The sequence below is a fragment of the Panthera pardus genome, unplaced genomic scaffold (assembly GCF_024362965.1).
Source record: "Panthera pardus isolate Hobbes unplaced genomic scaffold, ASM2436296v1 HiC_scaffold_12, whole genome shotgun sequence".
Taxonomy (NCBI): Eukaryota; Metazoa; Chordata; class Mammalia; order Carnivora; family Felidae; genus Panthera; species Panthera pardus.
Window position 1 is genome coordinate 52739386 of NW_026526677.1, and position 20521 is coordinate 52759906.

A 20521-nucleotide genomic window follows, 5' to 3' on the forward strand; every position below is an offset into this window, starting at 1 on the left:
AAGGCCTGGCTTAATCAATTTGACATTCTATTTTCTTCTAGTATACCATGAGTTTGTGGAGGGGATACAACAAAATTATCAATCCAAAATCATATTGGATATGGTAGTAGGTGAGCAGGTAATTAAAGGTTTTCCATCCCACATCAATGCCAATAATTATCTCAAAAACGCCTATTGAAGGATATTTTTCTCCACCATAGGTTTGATGCCACCCTCATCGTACACTAGATAATTGTAAAAACTAGGTGTGCTTTTGGCCTTTTTTATACTATTAACATTTTATTTTTCTTACACTGGTATCATACTGACATAATTTGTTGCACATTTTTAATGTTGTGAGGTTATTCCTTATCACTATTCACCTTTCAAATCTTAGTTTATTCACTGATTCCTTTTCCTTCGTAGACCATAGCTTTTATTTGTTGAGTCTCACCAGTCTATCTTTATGATATTGATTGGGATTTGCCTATTCAAGAAGAGTCTCCTATATATCACTAGCTGCCTAAAGAGTAAGAGGCACACTTTTGAAGTGGACTAAAAAAAATTGCTTCTCGTATCTGCCCATACAAAGAGTCCAGAAAAACCTCAGCTCCAGATTCATTCCATGGCATCACCCAGCAACTACTCCACTGCTCCAGCCTCTGAATTCCTCCTCATCTGCTTCCCTAACTACCGGAGTTGGCAGCACTGGCTGTCCCTGCCCCTCAGCCTCCTTTTTCCCCTGGCCATGGGGGCCAACGCCACCCTGTTGACCACTATCTGGCTGGAGGCATCTCTGCACGAGCCCATGTACTGCCTGCTCAGCCTGCTTTCCCTGCTGGACATCATGCTCTGCCTGACTGTCATCCCCAAGGTCCTGGCCATCTTCTGTTTGACCTCAGGTCCATCAGCTTTTCGGCCTGCTTCCTCCAGATGTTTATCATGAACAGCTTCCTCCCCATGGAGTCCTGCACATTCATGGTCATGGCCTATGATCGCTCCATGGCTATCTGCCACCCACTACAATATCCTTCCATAATCACTGACCAATTTGTGGCCAAGGCTAATTTCTTCATAATCACACGAAATACCCTACTCACTGTACCTATTCCTATTCTCTCTTCCCAGCTCCATTACTGTGGGAAAATGTCATTGAGAACTGAATCTGTGCCAACTTGTCTGTGTCCAGGCTCTCCTGTGACAGTTTCACCCTTAACGGCATCTACCAATTTGTGTCTGGTTGGACGTTAATAGGCTCAGATTTCATCCTCATCTTCTCCTATACCTTCATCTTAAGAGCTGTGCTTAGGTTCAAGGCTGAGGGGGCTGCTGTCAAAGACCTGAACGCATGTGACTCTCATTTCATCCTCATCCTGTTCTTCAGCACCATTCTGCTGGTTGTGGTGTTGACAAACATGCCCAGAAAGAGGGTCCCCATGGACATCCTCATCCTGCTCAATGTCCTTCATCACCTCATACCCCCTGCCTTGAACCCTATTGTTTATGAGGTTCAGATCAAAGAGATAAAACAAGGAATTAAGAAATTGATGGAGACAGGGATGTGAATATATGAAATAGATCTAATTTCTTTTCTTCCTTCTCCTCAGTGATTTTGCCTAGACAGTGTATTGGAAAAAAGCTTGATGAGTATTTACTATATACTCTGAAGCTCACTTCATAACTGACCCAGATTTCTTCCATTCCTCTCTTCACCTGATTTTGGTGAAGGTAGGCAACAGGAAGAAACTGAGATTCCTTAATTGTGTTGAGCCCAGGCAATTTTATGTAAGTAAATTTAATCTTCACAACATTTCTGCAGGTGTCATTACTTCCTTTTTACATAGTAGGAAAAAAATGATGCTTTTATGATTGGAAACTGCTAAAGACCACATTATCTGGAAAATGGCAGAGATCAAAATCCAGACTCCAAAGCCCAGGTTCCTTCTACAGAAATTCCCCTTCAAGTGCAGTTGATGCTGTTTACCTGACCTCTACCTTACTCTCCTTTGCTTGTGGTTTGTCCTTCTGGATATCTATTTCCCGCCTATACCTACTTTCTTGAGAACTAGTGGGTTCTCAGAGATGACAGAATCCTGCCCAACAAAGCATCTGCAACCCTACAGGAGAAGAACGTTCATAATAACATATAGCAATACCAACTTCCTCTTCTATCTTATGCAGTCTCACCATCTTCAGGGAGTCTTAGAAATGAGGATAAGCTGGGAGAGAGAGAGATGGGGAGAAAGGAAGCCATTTCCCAGAAAATGGGGAAACTGACCAGGACGTTGGGTTGGCCACTTCCCCTAAATGTTTAAGCTACACAACCAGTGAATTGAAAATCAAGTCTTATTTGATTTGTTGACTTTTGCTCAAGAGCTCTAGTTGAAAGTGAGAAGACATAGCAAAGTGTCAGGTTTCTGGATAATAGTGGGTCCGGTGAGGAGAAGAAAAGTCATACTGGTTATTTTCAGATTATTTAATGTAAGCAAATGGTTAAATGGATATTGGAAACCTAGAAACTAAAACAGGGGATACTGAAGTATGGAGAGGTAGCACCTGTGGGAAGAACCTTACACTTGGGAAGAGTTTGGTCATTGGGCCCTAGAAGGTTGGAAGTGGGCCCATGGGGCTGTGTCTCACAACACTGAGGAAGGTGCTGCCTTGAACTGGTACTAGTGTCACAGGAGCTCAGAAGAGGGGCCCTCAGAGTTGGGACTCAGATCTCTGAGGATGAATCCCTATCCTGCTGCTACCTCTGAGGGAGCTCAGTGAGGCTGATTTGACCGTGGGAGTTCCAAAACCAAATCCAAACCAAACCCAAACCCAAATAAAACTGAAACTCAATATCCAACCAACCAACCAACCAACCAACCAACCCTGGAGACTAGAATCAATTCCACTGCCAGGTGAAGAGCCAATGCTTGGGGATACTGACAAGATAAGAACAGACAGGAAGAAGCAAGTATCCCTTGCCCTGCTTCAGCCTTCCAGTCTTTTCCTGTTGTTCTCTCTGGGTGGAAACTAACAGGGAGCCAGGTGTCTAACTAACAGAAGAGTCCCAGTGTCCAAGTCCCAGATCCCACAAGATCTGCATCCCAAAGCAGATCTGTATGGGTAGGTTTGAGGCTGAGAGACAAGAGTTAATGATTACACAACTCTTGTTGGTTCTGAGTCTGAGGGCTTGTGACTTGCCAGTGTTCACTGGCTCCCAGGGACTGGACACAGAATCAAGTTCTCCTGTTCAGGTACACGAAGAGACATGACAATATAACATAATATTACAGGGGAAGCTTTCATAGCTGTGAAAGAATTTGGAGTTAGCTGTCAGCAGGAATAGAGAGTGATTGCATCACATTATGGGGATTCCACAGAGTAACTGCATCTCAGTGCTGCTGTGGGCTCCAGGGCAGACTCTTCTACATGCAGTAACAGCAGGAAAGGAAAATGACATCCACTTGTCTACAAGAAGGTACTCTTAATGTCCTTAGACTTGGCTCTCATTTCCTCAAGCCCAGCCACAGGTGTGACTCAGTATTTGTCATTTTCTACAAGAGAATTCTCTCTTAGGGCTCCCTCCATCTCATGGCTGTTAGAAGAGTTTTATACAGCACCACCTTCCTACTGTCCCTCAGAGGACAGAAGGGCCAACTTCAAACACTGTGGCCTAAAATTATACTAATAATCCCAATGTTCTTATATACTGATAATAGTGATAGTCGTGACAATGAAAATAAAAGCTCAAATGTTTTGAGCACTTGCAATATACCAGTATCTGTGCATGATTCTTCTGTGGATGATAATAAAAATTCTTTAAGAAATCTAACAGAAAGGATATAATTCATAGGAATAGGACAGATTGTCATGTGATATTGTCCAGCATTTGGTCCACTCTGTTGGTCTCTCTAGGAGTGCTTTGTCTACCTCTGCTATGCTTCTCCCAGGTGCAAACCCAGAAGGGACTCAAAGAGGAATCGCTGTTAGTTGGTCATATTCAGATCTTAATCCCTTCACTAGGCTTTTCTAGATCAGTGCAAATTGCCAACATAATTATGAGTGGGTATACACAGTTACAGAAACTACAACTTGTGTTAAGGATTTGTAAGGGATTGGGGGCCAGCACACCTGTTGTCATTACTCACAGTGACAAGCACATCTTCTGGTACATCAAACGATTTAGGAAATATCCCCTTGCTTATGCTATTGAAGTGGCTAAGAGAAGAGTTAATCAATAGTGTCTACAATGCATCTTTAGTTCTAAGTAGTAGATTTCTCAACATAAGTATGGACAAGATATATGCTTGAGGTTGGCTCTCAATTCTGGTCCTTGAGAGACAGGTTAAGAGGACCACAGTTTTTCATAGAATTGTCAAGCCCAGTGCAGGTGGCTTAAGGAACTGGACACAATGGCTCTAAGACAGATTTGGGCTGAGTCCTCATAGATAAAGGGGATGGAGGAATAGGATTACCCAAAGAGCCAGATCTTGAAGGGCAGACACAACTTTGCCATGAGGCTCCTGTAGCAAAAAATGTTATTGAACATGTCTTGAATGGATAGACTGAAGTAGCAGAAATGAAAGGCATTTTAAATAGGCATTTTAAAGGTACAAGCTTTCAGTTTTAAGATAGATAAGTACTGGATATGTAATGTATAACACGATGACTATAGTTAATACTGCTGTTTGGTATATTTGAAAGTTGCTAAGAGAGTAAATTCTAAAAGTTCTCATCACCTGGAAAAAACATGTTTTTCTTCTCTTTTTTTGTATCCATGTGGGACACTAGATAATTTGTGGTAATCATTTAATCGTATACGTAAGTCAAACCATTATGCTGTATACCTTAGACTTATATAGCACTGTATGTCATATCTCAAATTAGAAGAAAAAAATAAGGTCTTTCGTAAGTTAACTGAAAAATCTGTGGAGTAACTTTGCTAACACAGACTGACTATGGTCCAGTTGTACTGGAAAGTGTGTATTAATGAGAAGGGGACAGGAAGAAGCCAACTGATAGCCACTCACCACACTCCCTGGTTTGCGGGTTAGTCACATTTGCAAGAAGAACACAGAGACTTTTGGAAAAGAATATCTGAAGCCATTGAACACTGATTTTCAGGACCAGAGAAGATTTAAATCTAGAGCCAATAGCAAGAAAGAGCAGTGTATCTCCTGGAATTAAATTACCTCGAGGAAAAAGATGACCAATGCTCAAAGCAATGAAAGAACAAAACTACATTTTCTGCATATAATAAAGTGGAGTTTGGGAGCCTCTTAGTACATATCTATCCTGATACACTGTTCCTCAGATATTTTCTAAGTCTTTGGGTGTTAACATTGAGAGATGTGACCTGAGAGGCCCAGTGTGGGACATCAAAGCTGTGCAGCCAGGGAATCTACAAAGGCTGAAGTTATTGCCAGGAGTAAATAAATGCTTCATAGCCTGCAAGTCAACACTGCTCTCTTGTGGCTACCAGTGGGAATAGCAATACTATGGTGATTTCAGCTCTCCATCTCTACTTGATGTTTGAAAGGGGACTGACATCTCTGTGTTGTGAAAATTCCTGGGATCTCCAACACTTAGAAAGAGGTAGGGAGTGGCTTCAAGTAGAAGATATTGTACTTCTTGCTTATTAGCCATATGGGGATTTAAATGATTAATTAAAAAAATAAAAGGAATATAACAATTTATACTCTGATTTTCTTTTCTTCAGTGACATCCAAAATAAAAATCAAATCAATGACATGAATCAGGTATTCATAAGTGTAGAATGTATTTCAGTATTTAATAAGAAGTTACATTAGCAATATTGGCTAAGGACTGTATATAATAATAACATTTATTCCTTTCTTCATCTACTCAACCAAAAATTAGTTGAGTGCTTTGTGTGTCGTTAACATGTTAGTAATTAGCATAGATAGTTACCAAGAGGTAAACTACTTTTAGAGAAATTATGATTATAATTTTTGGAATTATCATTATTCCCAATTTTACAATTGAGCAGAAAGGTAAAAATACTAATGGTCATTGAACTAACAGAATCAAGAGAGAAATCAGGCATGTTTGTTAACTAAATCCATTGTTTCTATCACTTTGCCTAGGGATTAAGATATATTTTTAGACTTCTCCTGGACAGCTATGTAGTTTTCTGAAGTTTTTGTGCTCCAGATTACAGATAGCAAAGACCATGCACGTCAAAACCCACCATATATGCAATTAATCAAAGCTAGTAAAGTTAGTTATTACAACAAAGATATCACAGTAATTTAATACAAAACTAGCTTACTTCTCATCTAAACCCATTCCAATATGGGGGCTTTGCTTCGTGCCAACATTTAGGGCCTGAAGCATCTTTCATATGTGGATTCTCCATGTATTAAGCTCTCAGGGATCTCCAACAGGTACTTCTGAATCTGACTGACATACAAGCAAAGAGAGAGAATGTTCAAGATCTTGTAGGAGGTTTTAGGGGCTCAATCTGGGAAAGATTTACATCATTTTTTCTATCATCCCATTGGCCACATTCCTCACATAAATCCAACTGCCTACAGGAGAGGCTGCATCATTGAACATTCATCTCTTAAAAAAATTTTTTTTTTAACATCTATTCATTTTTTTTTTTTTTTGAGACACAGAGACAGAACGTGAGCATGGGAGGGGCAGAGAGAGAGGGAGACACAGAATCTGAAGCAGCTCCAGGCTCTGAGATGTCAGCACAGAGCCCAATGTGGGGCTTGAACTCAAAAACCACGAGATTATGACCTGAGCTGAAGTTGGATGCTTAACCGACCGAGCCACCCAGGTGCCCCTGAATATTCATTAAAATTTTTTTAAAACGTTTATTTATTTTTGAGAGACACAGAGAGACAGAGAATGAGCAGGGGAGGGACAGAAAGAGAGGGAGACCCAGAATCTGAAGCAGACTCCAGGCTCTAAGCTGTCAGCACAGAGCCCAATATGGGGCTTGAACCCATGAGCCGTGAGATCGTGACCTGAGCCGAAGTCAGTTTCTCAGCCGACTGAGCCACCCAGGCGCCCCATGAATATTCATCTCTTAAGAGAAATGATACTAGAGAGACTCTTGCATGTAATATATACTTCTTCCCAAGGGAGACCACCCAAGCTCACATGCAGTCACTGTGTGCCACACAAAGTCCAAGATCTTGAGCAGTGTCTTCTCCATCAGGTCCTGATATGATTCCTCACAGGCCATTTTCCTCCTCCTACCACATATGTAATGGTGGAGCAGACACTGGTACCAGTCATTAAGATTCCCAGCTGGAAGCGAGGCATGGAATTCATTCAGCAGGAACTTGTTCATGGTAATGCTGGAATATTTTGGGGGCAGACACTGCAACATTGTTACCCACTGAAGTGGTGGAAGTTCCCTAACTAGACACTGGTTATGTTCTCTGGGTGAAACTCTCCATCGTATCTACGACCTCTAGTTCTGTCTCTGGGGGGTTGCGTCTTCATCAGTGTTCTCCATGGCATTATATCACACAGGCATTGGAATGTGTGACTTCTTTTGCATTACTGCTTTTGGAGGCTGCTTCTAGCTCATAAAATATTAAGATCAATAATTGCATTAATTCTTGATAAAAACTTTCTTTAAAAGCCAAGCTCAGGTATCTTTGGCAATAAACATCCTCAAAAAACAAACAGGTGTCTGATCTATTTGTATCAGGGCAGTTCCATGGACTAGTAATCACACCCAATTATTTTCCTAAGCATAATTTAAAATTTTTCTTTTGTTTCCTATTGTCTTTTCCATGCCACTCCTTTGTAGGTAATGGTGTCTATCTAAAGCCATTGGACATGAGTAAGACAACTGTACACATAATCTTCTCTCTTCTCAGTGCTGGTTTCTATGAGTCTTTGTTTTTTAAAGACAATCTAAAACTTTCTCTGAAACTTTGACCTTCCAAGCAGTAGGACAGTTCTTCAAAACTCCACATCTATGGACTGTGTCTATCAACAGTAATATATGCTTGAAGACTGGCCAACTTTCTGCTAAGGTCATCTACTTACCATAATAACTTGTCAATGGGATCAACAATTGCAAGCACATATAATTTTTGTCAATTGTTCCAACCTTTCCCCTAGACTTACCATTTAGTAGCCATGTCAGCTTTCCTTGTTGTATAATCTTTCTAGTATTGGATGTCAGTTTCCTCATTGTCTGAAGCATTACTCAGGATCACTTGCCAGCTGTTGAAATGAACAATTCCAATGTGTCAGTGGTTTAACACATACAACTTTATTTTTGACAACATCCATCCAATGCATATGGAGGGAGGCTCTCTTCCATGCTGTATTTTAGGGACCTAGCTTCCTCCAGTGTATCATTCCATCTTTTCTAGGGCTTCATGTTTTAGTGGATTATGTGCAACTGGCCAGAGGTGGGGCACACCAAGGAGGCTATAAAGGTTGTACCTGGAAGAGGTACATGCTATCTTTTTGGCCAGGCTCAGTCGTATAGTCCCATCTAACTATAGGTGATCCTGGAAAATGTAAATTTATCTGTGCATCTGGGAGGAGGAAGAACTCTAGTAAACTTAGGCTTGTCTCTGTCATTTATATACATTGATTGTCGGCTGAACTCCAAGCTGTGTAGTGAGAAGGGTGAGAGTGGTAGGAGACCTCTGGAGATCTTGTGGCTCTTCTGGTCTCTCTGAGACATTGTCAGCCCTAGAGCCTGGTCTGCTGTTTGTTTGCCTCCACCAGAAGCCTCATTAGGTAGATCATCAGGTTTTATTTTAGGCTCATAAAGAGAAGAAAAGAGGACCTTTGAGGTCCCTTGCATGTTTTCCAGTCACCCCCATGTCAGTGGTATGAATGAAGAAAGGGACCTTGATATGCTGGATCAGTGGATGGGTACAGGGATTTGAATACCCATGCCTCCAGATCCAGTCCTCAGGACTGGACTGTCCAAACATATTCCTGAAAACTGCCCTGAGATTTGCTAGGATGATATCAGGAGCCTGACATGGGACTCAAATGAGCAGGGCATTTTCTGCTCAGTCCTTGAGTTTATGCAGAGTTCTTGTGGCCTGTCAAGAGACATTGCTGTTAGGACACAGGGGGAGGGGGACCTGATGAGTTAATATTCCAGGGAAGGATAGACTTTGGTGGATTTCCTCCACAAAGTTACTAAATTTATTGTCTTTACTTGGATGTTTATAACAGAATTAAGAACTGTGTCCTGTTTGAGAAAGAGGCTGCGAGTTTCCTTAGACCTGTGCTTGCTTCTGAAAAAGTAAATATTGATTTGTCTGTAGATGGAGCCAAAAGAAGTCTGTTTATGGTCCATGTGCTGTGCTTCCACAGAGCTGGGTGAGAGCAGTTTCCTTGACTTCCAGGCGTGCAACTGCCTTTGGAGGAGTCTGAGGAAGTCTGTACACTATGTTTGTCCAGCCAACCACTATCAGCTAGAACATTTTTCTGAGACTGTAAGATTGCACTTCTCTACATGTCTTTTTCCTATTGTGGGACAAATACTGCCTTGGTTAGTATCATCACCTTCACTTTCCTTTTGTACCAGCATCTTTTTTTCTCAGCCAAAGGAATTACATAGTTCACCTATACCCCTCCCCATCCTGCAGCCACTAGCTTTTCTCCATATTTGAGTCTGTTTCTCTTTTATTGTTGTTTGTTTGTTCATTCATTTGTTTTGTTTTTTTTAGATTCCACATATAAATGAAATCATATTGTATTTATCTTTCCCTATATGACTCATTTCACTTAGTATAATACTAAGTCCATCCATATTGTCACAAATTGCAAGATTTCATTCTTTTTAAAGGCTAAGTAATATTCTATTGTATATATAATATATATACCACATCTTCCTTATCTATTTGTCTATCAATGCACATTTAGGTTGCTATCATATCTTGGATATTGTAAATAATGCTGCAATAAACATATGGGTGCCATAATCTTTTTGAATTTTAGTGTTTTTGTTTTCCTTGGGTAAATACCCAGAAGTGGAATTATTGAATTATGTGGTATTTCTATTTTAATTTTTTTAACACCTTGCATAATGTTTTGTACAGTGGCTGTGCCAATTTACATTCCCACCAACATGAGGATTCCTTTTTTCTCTATCCTTCCAGACACTTGTTATTTCTTGTCTTTTTGATACTAGCCATTCTGATTGGTGTGAGGTGATATCTCATTGTGGTTCTGATTTATATTTTCTTGATTATTAGTGACGTTGAGCATCTTTTTATGTGTCTGTTGGCTATCTGTATGCATTTTTTGAAAAACTGTCTAGGCAGATCCTCTGCCCATTAAAAAAAATTTTTTTAACGTTTTATTTATTTTTGGGACAGAGAGAGACAGAGCATGAACGGGGGAGGGGCAGAGAGAGAGGGAGACACAGAATCCGAAGCAGGCTCCAGGCTCTGAGCTGTCAGCACAGAGCCCGAAGCGGGGCTCGAACTCATGGACCGTGAGATCATGACCTGAGCCGAAGTCGGATGCTTAACCGACCGAGCCACCCAGGCGCCCCAAGAAGTGGTTTATATATACAATGGAATACTACTTGGCAATGAGAAAGAATGAAATATGGCCTTTTGTAGCAACGTGGATGGAACTGGAGAGTGTTATGCTAAGTGAAATAAGTCATACAGAGAAAGACAGATACCATATGTTTTCACTCTTATGTGGATCCTGAGAAACTTAACAGAAGACCATGGGGGAAGGGAAGGGGAAAAAAAGTTACAGAGAGGGAAGGAGGCAAACCATAAGAGACTCTTAAAAGCTGAGAATAAACTGAGGGTTGATGGGGAGTTGGAGGGAAGGTAAAGTGGGTGATGGGCATTAAGGAGGGCACCTGTTGAGACGAACACTGAGTGTTGTATGGAAACCAATTTGACAATAAATTTCATATTAAAAATAAATAAATAAAAATTAAAAAATAAAAAAAAGAATTTGAAGTCTTGAATAGCCCTAACATTATCTACATATTAAATTTTAGATACATTTTGAGTCAAAATAAAAATTAATGCTCAAAAAAAAAATAAAGATGGTTTCCTTCAATGTGCAAAAGATTTGTAGTCCCTGTTTATTTTTACACTTGTTTCCCTGGCGTAGGCATATATATATCCAGGAAAATATTGCTGATGTTAATGTACAAGAGATTAATGCCTATGTTCTTTGGTAGTAGTTTTATGCTTTTACATAAAAGGTCTTTAAACCATTTTGATTATAGTTTTGTGTATGATGTAAGAAAGTGGTCCACTTTTTTTTTTTTTTTTGCAATAGTTGTCCTATTTATTGAAGATACTGTCTTTCCCTGTGGTATATTTTTACTTCTTTTGTTGTAGATTAATTGACCATATAAACATGGGTTTATTTCTGGGCTCTCAAATCTATTTTTTTTTTAAATCTGCACACATTTGCTAACATTCCAAAATCCTAAAGATGAAGTCTTCTGAATAGATCAAAAGAGATGATTCATTACTTACAAAGGAATACCAATTGAGCGGTCATATACTTATCAATAGCAACAAAAGATATCAGAAAGCTGTGTAAATATACATACAGTATAGATATAACATATATAATATACTATCCAATTTGTATGTATATAAAATACTTGTTAATATTCATGTTTTTATCCAGTTAAATTGTCACTAAAAAAAAACCTGCTTGAATTTAAAAAATAGAGAAATATTTTTGAAAGTACTGAAAAGTTAAGGAAAGGTCAAAATCTAGAAGGTAAAAACTGAGAGAGAAAGCCAGGGTTTAAAGCTACTTCTGCTCTGAGGACTTCAAATCCTGAAGAAATCATTGTGAAATGGAGCAAAAAAATGGCAATTTTCTGGTTTGAGGAGACAAAACTCAAGGCCCACTAAGAATAGGGTCTGATAACTATCCACCCACACACAAATTCCAAACTGGACCTTGGGATGTATTCTCGGGGTTGTTGAACTAAAGTTCATCAGTCTTTGTGTTAACTGGTAGCTCTTAATTTGATTAGATCTACAAAGATCTTATTCCTGTATTAGGTCACACTCACAGGTACCTGAAGGTTAGGACTTCAATATATCATTTTGGGGGACACATTAAAATCCAAAACATGTATTTTTTTATTCCTTATTGGGAATTGGTAACTATAGTTGTTGCCTTTTGTAATATGTATCTCATTAGGTTGTTATAAGCATTAAATGAAAAATCAGGTGATATTCAGAGTAATATGACACATTAAGAACTCTGAAGATTTGTTTTTATTGTTACAAGCATTATCCTTGGTGTGGCTGTATGTAAAGTCTTGGTTTCCCTCTCTAAAGTGGAAGAAACCATTCCTTGATGTACATATTTCAAATATATAGTGCTTTGTCAAAGTAGGGTAAAAGTGTTTGCTCAATGAAAAAGTAAAAGTAATTTTTATCCTTGCAACAAATCTGTTTTGGAAAGTTTGGTATGCCTATATTTCAGGTAAGGATATTGTTGTTCTGAGAGCTAATGAAACTTCTTCAAGGAAAAGTAACCAGAAAAGGGTTCAAACGTAAGAAACGTAGAACAAGGGTTCAAATGTAAGCTTCCAATGATCTTTACCAATATCCCTATAATCTGACAGTGAAGAGGGATTATTAATTTATAAGAAACTCAGGGACCAGGGTGTTTTGCCTAGAGGAAATGGTATGCTCCAGCAACATTCTTTCATTGAACGATAATTCAGTAATGAGAGAGTTTTCTTCATTTAGCACATCTATCAACTCTATTTGATGCTGACAAGGTCCTTGGCACTTTCCCCAGCACCTTCAAGAAGCAAGGCAGAGGTGGTACCAGGAGAGTAGTTAGTGCATGTAGGGAACAAGATTATTTTCCAGGTACATTCCTGCCCTGATGTCTTCTTCAGCAGTTGTGGGTAAGAAGTGTGAGACCTAGAACCAGACTCCACTTGCTCTCCTCTCTCCAAGATTCCTGTGCCCCAAACCCCAAAGATCCTACATTTAGCTGGAAAGTCCCTATCCTAAGACATATCTGGGAAGGTCCACAGGAAAGGCTATTTTCTAAGTCCTACTGTGCATCAGTGCAAAGTGGTGGCTGCACTGGTGGAAGTTCCACTTGTTCCCCAAGGAAGCAATGCCAAGTGTTGCCCTGTGGAAGGTGAAGACTGTTAACAGTTGAACTTTCTGCAACCATACTTATGCGACAGAGTTTAAACCAAGCACAGCCATGAAGGTAAAATCTTGGCCATGAGACCACATGTGTGTAAACAGGACCCCTCCGAGGGATGTGCTTGTGTCAAGACCACTGGTGCTCCCACTGCAGGAGAGGGGCTCACAGGGAAAGTGCTCCTTGGCCCCTGGTTGCCCATGGTCCATGCTCCTCTGAGGCCCATGCTCCTTTGATTTCTGGGGATGTTCCTCTGTCACCTCCTCCATGGAGTTATAGGGCTGAGGAGAGTTTACTCACTTCTTCCCCTCAGGTGCATCCGTATAAATTTTCCCTGAGAAGATTCTCATCATGCAGTTTCCTTACCCTTCTTTTCCCAGAGCTTCTTTATTTAGACTCCCCAAGAGCCCCCTGCCCTTACTTTATTGAAAATGCTGAATTAAGCCTTTTACAATACGTTCTCTTGGGAAATAGACCATAGGGCCTGAGGGCCCAAGTGTTTAACAAGGGCACCACCTCTGGTGAGCAATGGAAAGAGAGGGGGCACAGTGGAGCCAGAGTTCATAAAACCAGGCTCCAGAACTCATGGAGGGGTCAGTTTAGTGCTTTCTCTGGCAGCCAGAAACAGCAGCAGTGCAGCTTTCTGAAACTGGTGAGTCTCAAGCTGGACCAAGCAGGAAAACTGTGAGGAAGGAGATCATGAGAGGAGAGAGAAATCCAGGAACCTAGTACATAAAGGAAAAGGAACTCTTTCAATAGGGCCTGGTGTACATGCTGACCCTGCTAAGATGCTTAGATCTCGTGTAAGGCTGAGTGGCAGGGACTGACCTCATGCTGTTATTTCATTCAGGGATGAGGCTGAGTCATTTTGTGTCCATAAGTGTTTGCAAACTTCCGTAGACTCCAAGGCCCCCTCCCATACCATGGCTGGGTGACCAAGGTCCTGTGCCTGGCTGGGTGAGAATCTTCCTTTCTGTCCTTGTCTAAATTCATCTATGAGTCAAGGTGGTCACTCCGTTTTCCAGTCTTGGCTTGAGTCTTCTCTTGTAATTTTGTTTATTCAAGACTTGTCTGACCTTATAGACTGTCAGTATATCATCATCACAGACCATGTTTGGTCAATAGTACTTAGCACAAGGATCACCCCTTTGTAAATGTCAGTCTATCAGTACTGGAACTGGATACTGAATATCAGAACAATGTCCCAGATGCCCAACAAGTCCTCATTGCTCACATTAGGAGGCCTCAGTTTCACTGAGGAGAATACAGAAAGAGAGGAAAAATGGTCCCAGCTCTTATGGAATTTACTAAAACAGAGCCAAAAGTATATTGCTACCTGGGAGAAAATACCAGTGTTATAGGAAGTCTGAAAAGGACATTTTTCCCTGTATCACTAAAAGGTGCTTGGCGACATTCTGGACTCCAGTCTCTCTGCCTGCTCATCCTTTCTTACACTAAATCCTGTAGTTCTCCCCACACCTCGAATACATCCTTCTTCTCCACCTACATGGCCTGCATTCAGATCTTCATCACTTTTCCTTTGTACTGTTCAGGACTCTCTGAAAGCCTCCCTCCCTGCTGTGTGATTCCCTGTGTCCCATCTACAGCACATCATTTCCCTGTTTCAAGTTCTCTGTGCTTCCTTACAGTGTATGTGATAATGCCTCCCCTCAGGTGGGCCTCACAGGGCTGCCCCTGCACACCTTAACCATGTCTCCTGACCCTCTGCTCTCCTGCTTGCTTCCCCCAAAGAACTTAGGATCTATCACCCCCTAGCACCTCACCACCAATCATACTGATCATCCACATTGATGTTTCTTCTCTTACCATTCCCTACACAGAGAGTCCTTCTCCCACAGGTGGATTTGCCTCGTTTTTATATCCTTCTCTGATGCTCTCAACTCCTTGTGTCTCTGGGCCTAGCAGGACTTCAGGAGATCATAGCCCCATTTTCTCTCCACAACACCTGAAGTTAAATATCATTTATCTATTTCGTAAATGAGGGATGTATATGTCATAGAGTTTAAATTTTTGTAATGTTTATTCTTGAGAGAGAGCGAGCGAGCAAGCATGAATGTGGGAGGGGCAGAGAGGGAGAGGGGGAAACACAGAATCTGAAGCTGGCTCTCATCTCTGAACTATCAGCACAGAGCCTGATGTGAGCTCAAATGAGATCATGTCCTGAGCCGAAGTCACTTGCTTAACCGACTGAGCCACCCAGGCGCCCCTATCATAGAGTTTAAATAGCTCACAGAATCATACAATGAGTATAAGAGCCAGACTTGGAATTCACTTGTCGGAGGCCAACTTTGAACCATATCACATTGCTTCATACATCTGTGCTTTTGTCTCTTTCCCACTGTTTGTAAGATCAACTTTATTAGAGTCACAACTATAATGTCTTAAAAGGGTTGTTAAGTCAATTTTCCTCTATTAATTAGGATACCAGTGTTTGGTTAATCCATGCCATACATTTGTATGCATAATATTAAGACCAGGTACAGGGAAGCCACTGAGTATTTCCTTGCTTATTCAAGTAGAGTGGGTCACTCTGAGGATATAGAACTTGAGGTTCATGGAAAGGACAAGCATTTTCTAAAAATGTAACTATGTTTTCTTTCCTTTTTAAATTTCTTTTGTTTTAATTTTTTAATGTTTATTTATTTTCGATGGGGGAGGGGCAGAGAGAGAGGGAGATGCAGAATCAGAAGCAGGGTCTGAGCTGTCAGCACAGAGCTTGACATGGGGCTTGAACCCACAAACTGTGAGATCATGACCTGAGCTGAAGTCAGATGCTTAACTGACTGAGCCACCCAGGTGCCCCAATCCTTCTTAAATTTCTGATTCACATTGAGAGTCATTTTCCTAATCACATATGAAAATGAAGGACAGAACTGATACATAATTGTTCCTTCTATAGTTTTAGCTCCTGAATCCTTGGCTTGTTTTAAAGCCCTATAATCAGTAGAAAGTGTGTGTGTGTGTGTGTGTGTGTGTGTGTGTGTGTGTGTGCGCATTATATAATCTACATTTGGAAAGTCTGGGATTTTTGGAGTGAAATTCCTTGGATTTTATATTTTTTGACAGCTAGTCTAACACCTTCTCTCACACAATTTATTCTTTCTGAAGATATTTGTCATATAGGACAGATGAGCAGGGTCAATAATCCCACTTGATTATATTGATTATTTGCTGCCTGAGCTCTTTCTTTTAGTCTGTCTTGACTAGCTGACTCTCTTCTGCTTCTTTGGCTATGACAGCCCTTACTGTCAGTCTTCTTAGTACTTGGCCACTCTGTTCTTTGTTTAGTAGTGAGGTAAATAAGATGGTACCCAACAAAAGAAACAAAAAATCAAAGTATATGAGCATACAGATCATAGATTCCATATAGATAGGATAATTGGATTTTGGCTATAAGGAATCACAGACAGTGCTGCTTACCAGATAAATAGATCCTGTATAGGTTTATATACTTGAACCATACTTATTTATCTAGCTCATAATCTACCTTTGGTGAACCTACTGGTGTATCCTCAGTACACCAAAATATGAAATACATAGGCGTTTCTTTTTTAAAATTGTTTAAAACATTTATTTACTTTTGAGAGACAGAGAGATATAGAGCTTGAGAGGGGTAGGGGCAGAGAGAGAGGGAGACACAGAATCCGAAGCAGGCTCCAGGCTCCAAGCACAGAGCCCAACACAGGGCTTGAACTCACAAATGGTGAGATCATGACCTGAACCCAAGTCAGACTCTTAATGTACCCCTTAAACTGTAAGACTTTTCTAAGGAATCCAAACCAAAGAAAGCACTCTTGAGAGCACAAAGCACAAGAGAAACACAGGAAATAACCCAGTATGAGTGATAAACACTGTGTTTTTAAAAGGGCAATCCTGGGGCACCTGGGTGGCTCAGTTGGTTGAATGTGGGACTCTTGCTTTCGGCTCAGGTCATTATCTTATGATTTGTGGGTTTGAGCCCTGCACTGGGCTCCATGCTAGATGTGAGGCCTACTTGGGATTCTCTCTCCCTCTGTCTCTGCTCTTCCCCCCCTCCTGTGCATTCTCTCCCTGTCTCGAAATAAATAAATAAACTTTAAAAAAAAGTGAAATCCTGTTTGGTACTAGAAGATATTATTCTTCTTGGGTGGAGTCAAGGGATGCCCTACCTCCATTCCAATGTTTCCTAAAGAATAAAAATTGGAAACCCTGAAGTCAGGCCCTGTCCAAGTATATGGATTAGGGGGCTGGCCTTTTCTAGGACCTCCATGTATTCTGCTGAACAGAGCTCTCCATAAGCTAGTCCTAAACTCTGAAGGAAAGTGGGGCTTAGTAAGTAATTGTGCTTGTTGAGGCTAAACAATGTATAGTGGCTGAAAGCAGAGACTTTAGAGTCAGACTCTTGTCACAGACTTGGTTGGCTTCAGTACTTACTGGATGTATAATTTTTATCAAAAAAGTTTGCCCCTCTTTGTTCCTTTTAATTATCTGGAAAATTAGGATAACAATACTATTACTCTTAAGTGTTTATTTAAAGGACTAAATGTGCTAATGAATATAAACATTCGGCGTAATGTGTAGCACATGGTAACCGTTCAGTTAATGTCAGCAAATATTGATATGGTGATGATGATGATGATGGTGATGATATTGATTATTCAAAAACTTCATTGAGATAGGTTAAGAGACCCATGGAAACCTGAATTTTACTCCATATAGAACACATATTTTCTATGTTAATGTATTTTGTCCTACATTTTAAGGGACTCTGGATTTTTAACTTGTACAGAATACTTTACATGGCCTCACCCAGCAACTACTCCACTGCTCTAGTCTCCGAATTCCTCCTCATCTGCTTCCCTAACTACCAGAGTTGGCAGCATTGGTTGTCTCTGCCCCTCAGCCTCCTTTTCCTCCTGGCCATGGGGGCCAACGTCACCCTCCTGCTCACCATCCAGCTGGAGGCCTCTCTGCACGAGCCCATGTACTACCTGCTCAGCCTCCTCTCCCTGCTGGACATCGTGCTCTGCCTGACTGTCATCCCCAAGGTCCTGGCCATCTTCTGGTTTGACCTCAGGTCCATCAGCTTCTCTGCCTGCTTCCTCCAGATGTTCATCATGAATTGCTTCCTTGCCATGGAGTCCTGCACATTCATGGTCATGGCCTATGACCGCTATGTGGCCGTTTGCCACCCACTGCGATACCCATCCATAATCACCGACCATTTTGTGGTTAGAGCTACCATATTTGTTGTGGCCCGGAATGGCCTCTTTTTCCTTCCTGTTCCAGTCCTTTCTTCCCGACTCAGATATTGTGCAGGGAACATCATCAAGAACTGCATCTGCACTAACCTGTCTGTGTCCAAACTCTCCTGTGATGACATCACCTTCAACCGGCTCTACCAGTTTGTGGCAGGCTGGACCCTCCTGGGCTCTGACCTCATCCTTATTGTTCTCTCCTACTCCTTCATCCTGAAAGCTGTGCTAAGGATCAAGGCTGAGGGTGCTGCGGCCAAGGCCCTGAGCACGTGCGGTTCCCACTTCATCCTCATCCTCTTCTTCAGCACCGTCCTGCTGGTTCTGGTCATCACTAACCTGGCCAGGAAGAGAATTCCCCCAGATGTCCCCATCCTGCTCAACATCCTGCACCACCTCATCCCCCCAGCTCTGAACCCCATTGTTTATGGTGTGAGGACCAAAGAGATCAAGCAGGGAATCCAGAAACTACTGAGAAGGTTGTAAGAGGTAAAATGGATAACAACTAACCCAGGGAATAGAAATTGATAGTGGGTAATTGTTTTTATGATGCATAGGGACTTTATATTTTTTTAATTTTTTAAAATTTACATCCAAATTAGTTAGCATATAGTGAAACAATGATATCAGGAGTAGATTCCTTAATGCCCCTGACCCATTTAGCCCATCCCCCCCTCCCACAACCCCTCCAGTAACCATCAGTTTGTTCTCCATATCTATGGGTATCTTCTGTTTTGTCCCCCTCCCTGTTTTTATATCATTTTTGTTTCCCTTCCCTTAAGTTCATCTGTTTTGTCTCTTAGTCCTCATATGAGTGAAGTCATATGATATTTGTCTTTCTCTGACTAACTAATTTCACTTAGCATAATACCCTCCAGTTCCAACCATGTAGTTGCAAATGGCAAGATTTCATACATTTGATAGCTGAGTAATATTCCATTCTATATATGTACCACATCTTCTTTATCTATTCATCCATTGATGGACATTTGGGCTCTTTCCATACTTTGGCTATTGTTGATAGTGCTGCTATAAACATGGGGGTGCATGTGTCCCTTTGAATCAGCACACCTGTATCCCGTGGATAAATGCCTAGTAGTGCAATTGCTGGGTCGTAGGGTAGTTCTATTTTTAGTTTTTTGAGGAACCTCCATACTGTTCTCCAGAGTGGCTGCACCAGCTTGCATTCCCACCAACAACGCAAAAGAGATCCTTGTTCTCTGCATCCTCACTGCAGAGAAGTGTCTGTTCTTGTGCCAGTACCATACTGTCTTGATGATTACAGCTTGGTAGTATAGCTTGAAGTCTGGGATTGTGATGCCTCCTGCTTTGGTTTTATTTTGCAAGATTGCTGTGGCTATTCAGGGTCTTTTCTGGTTCCATACAAATTTTAGGATTATTTGTTCTAGCTCTGTGAAGAATGCTGGTGTTACTTTGGTAGGGATTGCATTGAATATTAAATTGCTTTGGGTAGTATCGACATTTTAACAATATTTGTTCTTCCTATCCAGGAGCATGGAATCTTTTTCCATTTTTTTGTGTCTTCTTCAATGTCTTCCATAAGCTTTCTATAGTTTTCAGCATGTAGAATTTTCACCTCTTTGGTTCGATTTATTCCTACGTATTTTACGTTTTTTGGTGCAACTGTAAATGGTATTGATTCCTTGATTTCTCTTTCTGTCACTTCATTGTTAGTGTATATGAATGCAACCGATTTCTGTGCATTGATTTTATATCCTGCAACTTTGCTGAATTCATGAATCAATTCTAGCAGTTTTTGGTGGACCCTTTGGGTTTTCCATATAGAGTATCATGTCATCTGTGAAAAGTGAAAGTTGACCACCTCCTGGCTGATTTGGATGCCTTTTATTTCTTTGTGTTGTCTGATTGCAGAGGCTAAGACTTCCAATACTATATTGAATAACAGTGGCGAGAGTGGACATCCCTGTGTTGTTCCTGACCTTAGGGGGAAAGCTCTCAGTTTTTCCCCATTGAGGATGATATTAGCGTTGGGTCATTCATATATGGCTTTTATGATCTCGAAGTATGCTCCTTCTATCCCTACTTTCTTGAGGGTTTTTATCAAGAAAGGGTGCTGTATTTTGTCAAATGCTTTCTCTGCATCTATTGAGAAGATCATATGGTTCTTGTCCTTTCTT

The 20521-nt window shown here is 40.9% G+C and overlaps 1 protein-coding gene and 1 pseudogene across 1 annotated transcript; both read left to right on the forward strand.

Moving 5' to 3' along the window:
• Window positions 1–604: 604 nt before the first annotated feature.
• On the forward strand, window positions 605–1544 carry LOC128776103 (olfactory receptor 56A1-like; annotated as a pseudogene).
• A 16296-nt stretch (window positions 1545–17840) lies between these two features.
• Window positions 17841–18848, forward strand: LOC128776104 (olfactory receptor 56A4-like). Its single transcript, XM_053899223.1, has one exon. It carries the CDS (start codon window positions 17841–17843, stop codon window positions 18846–18848), a length of 1008 nt encoding a protein of 335 aa, XP_053755198.1.
• Window positions 18849–20521: the final 1673 nt, after the last annotated feature.

Bases quoted from the DNA above. Each gene is read 5' to 3' on its own strand.
- LOC128776104 (XM_053899223.1), top strand. From the start codon at position 17,841: ATGTTAATGTATTTTGTCCTACATTTTAAGGGACTCTGGATTTTTAAC.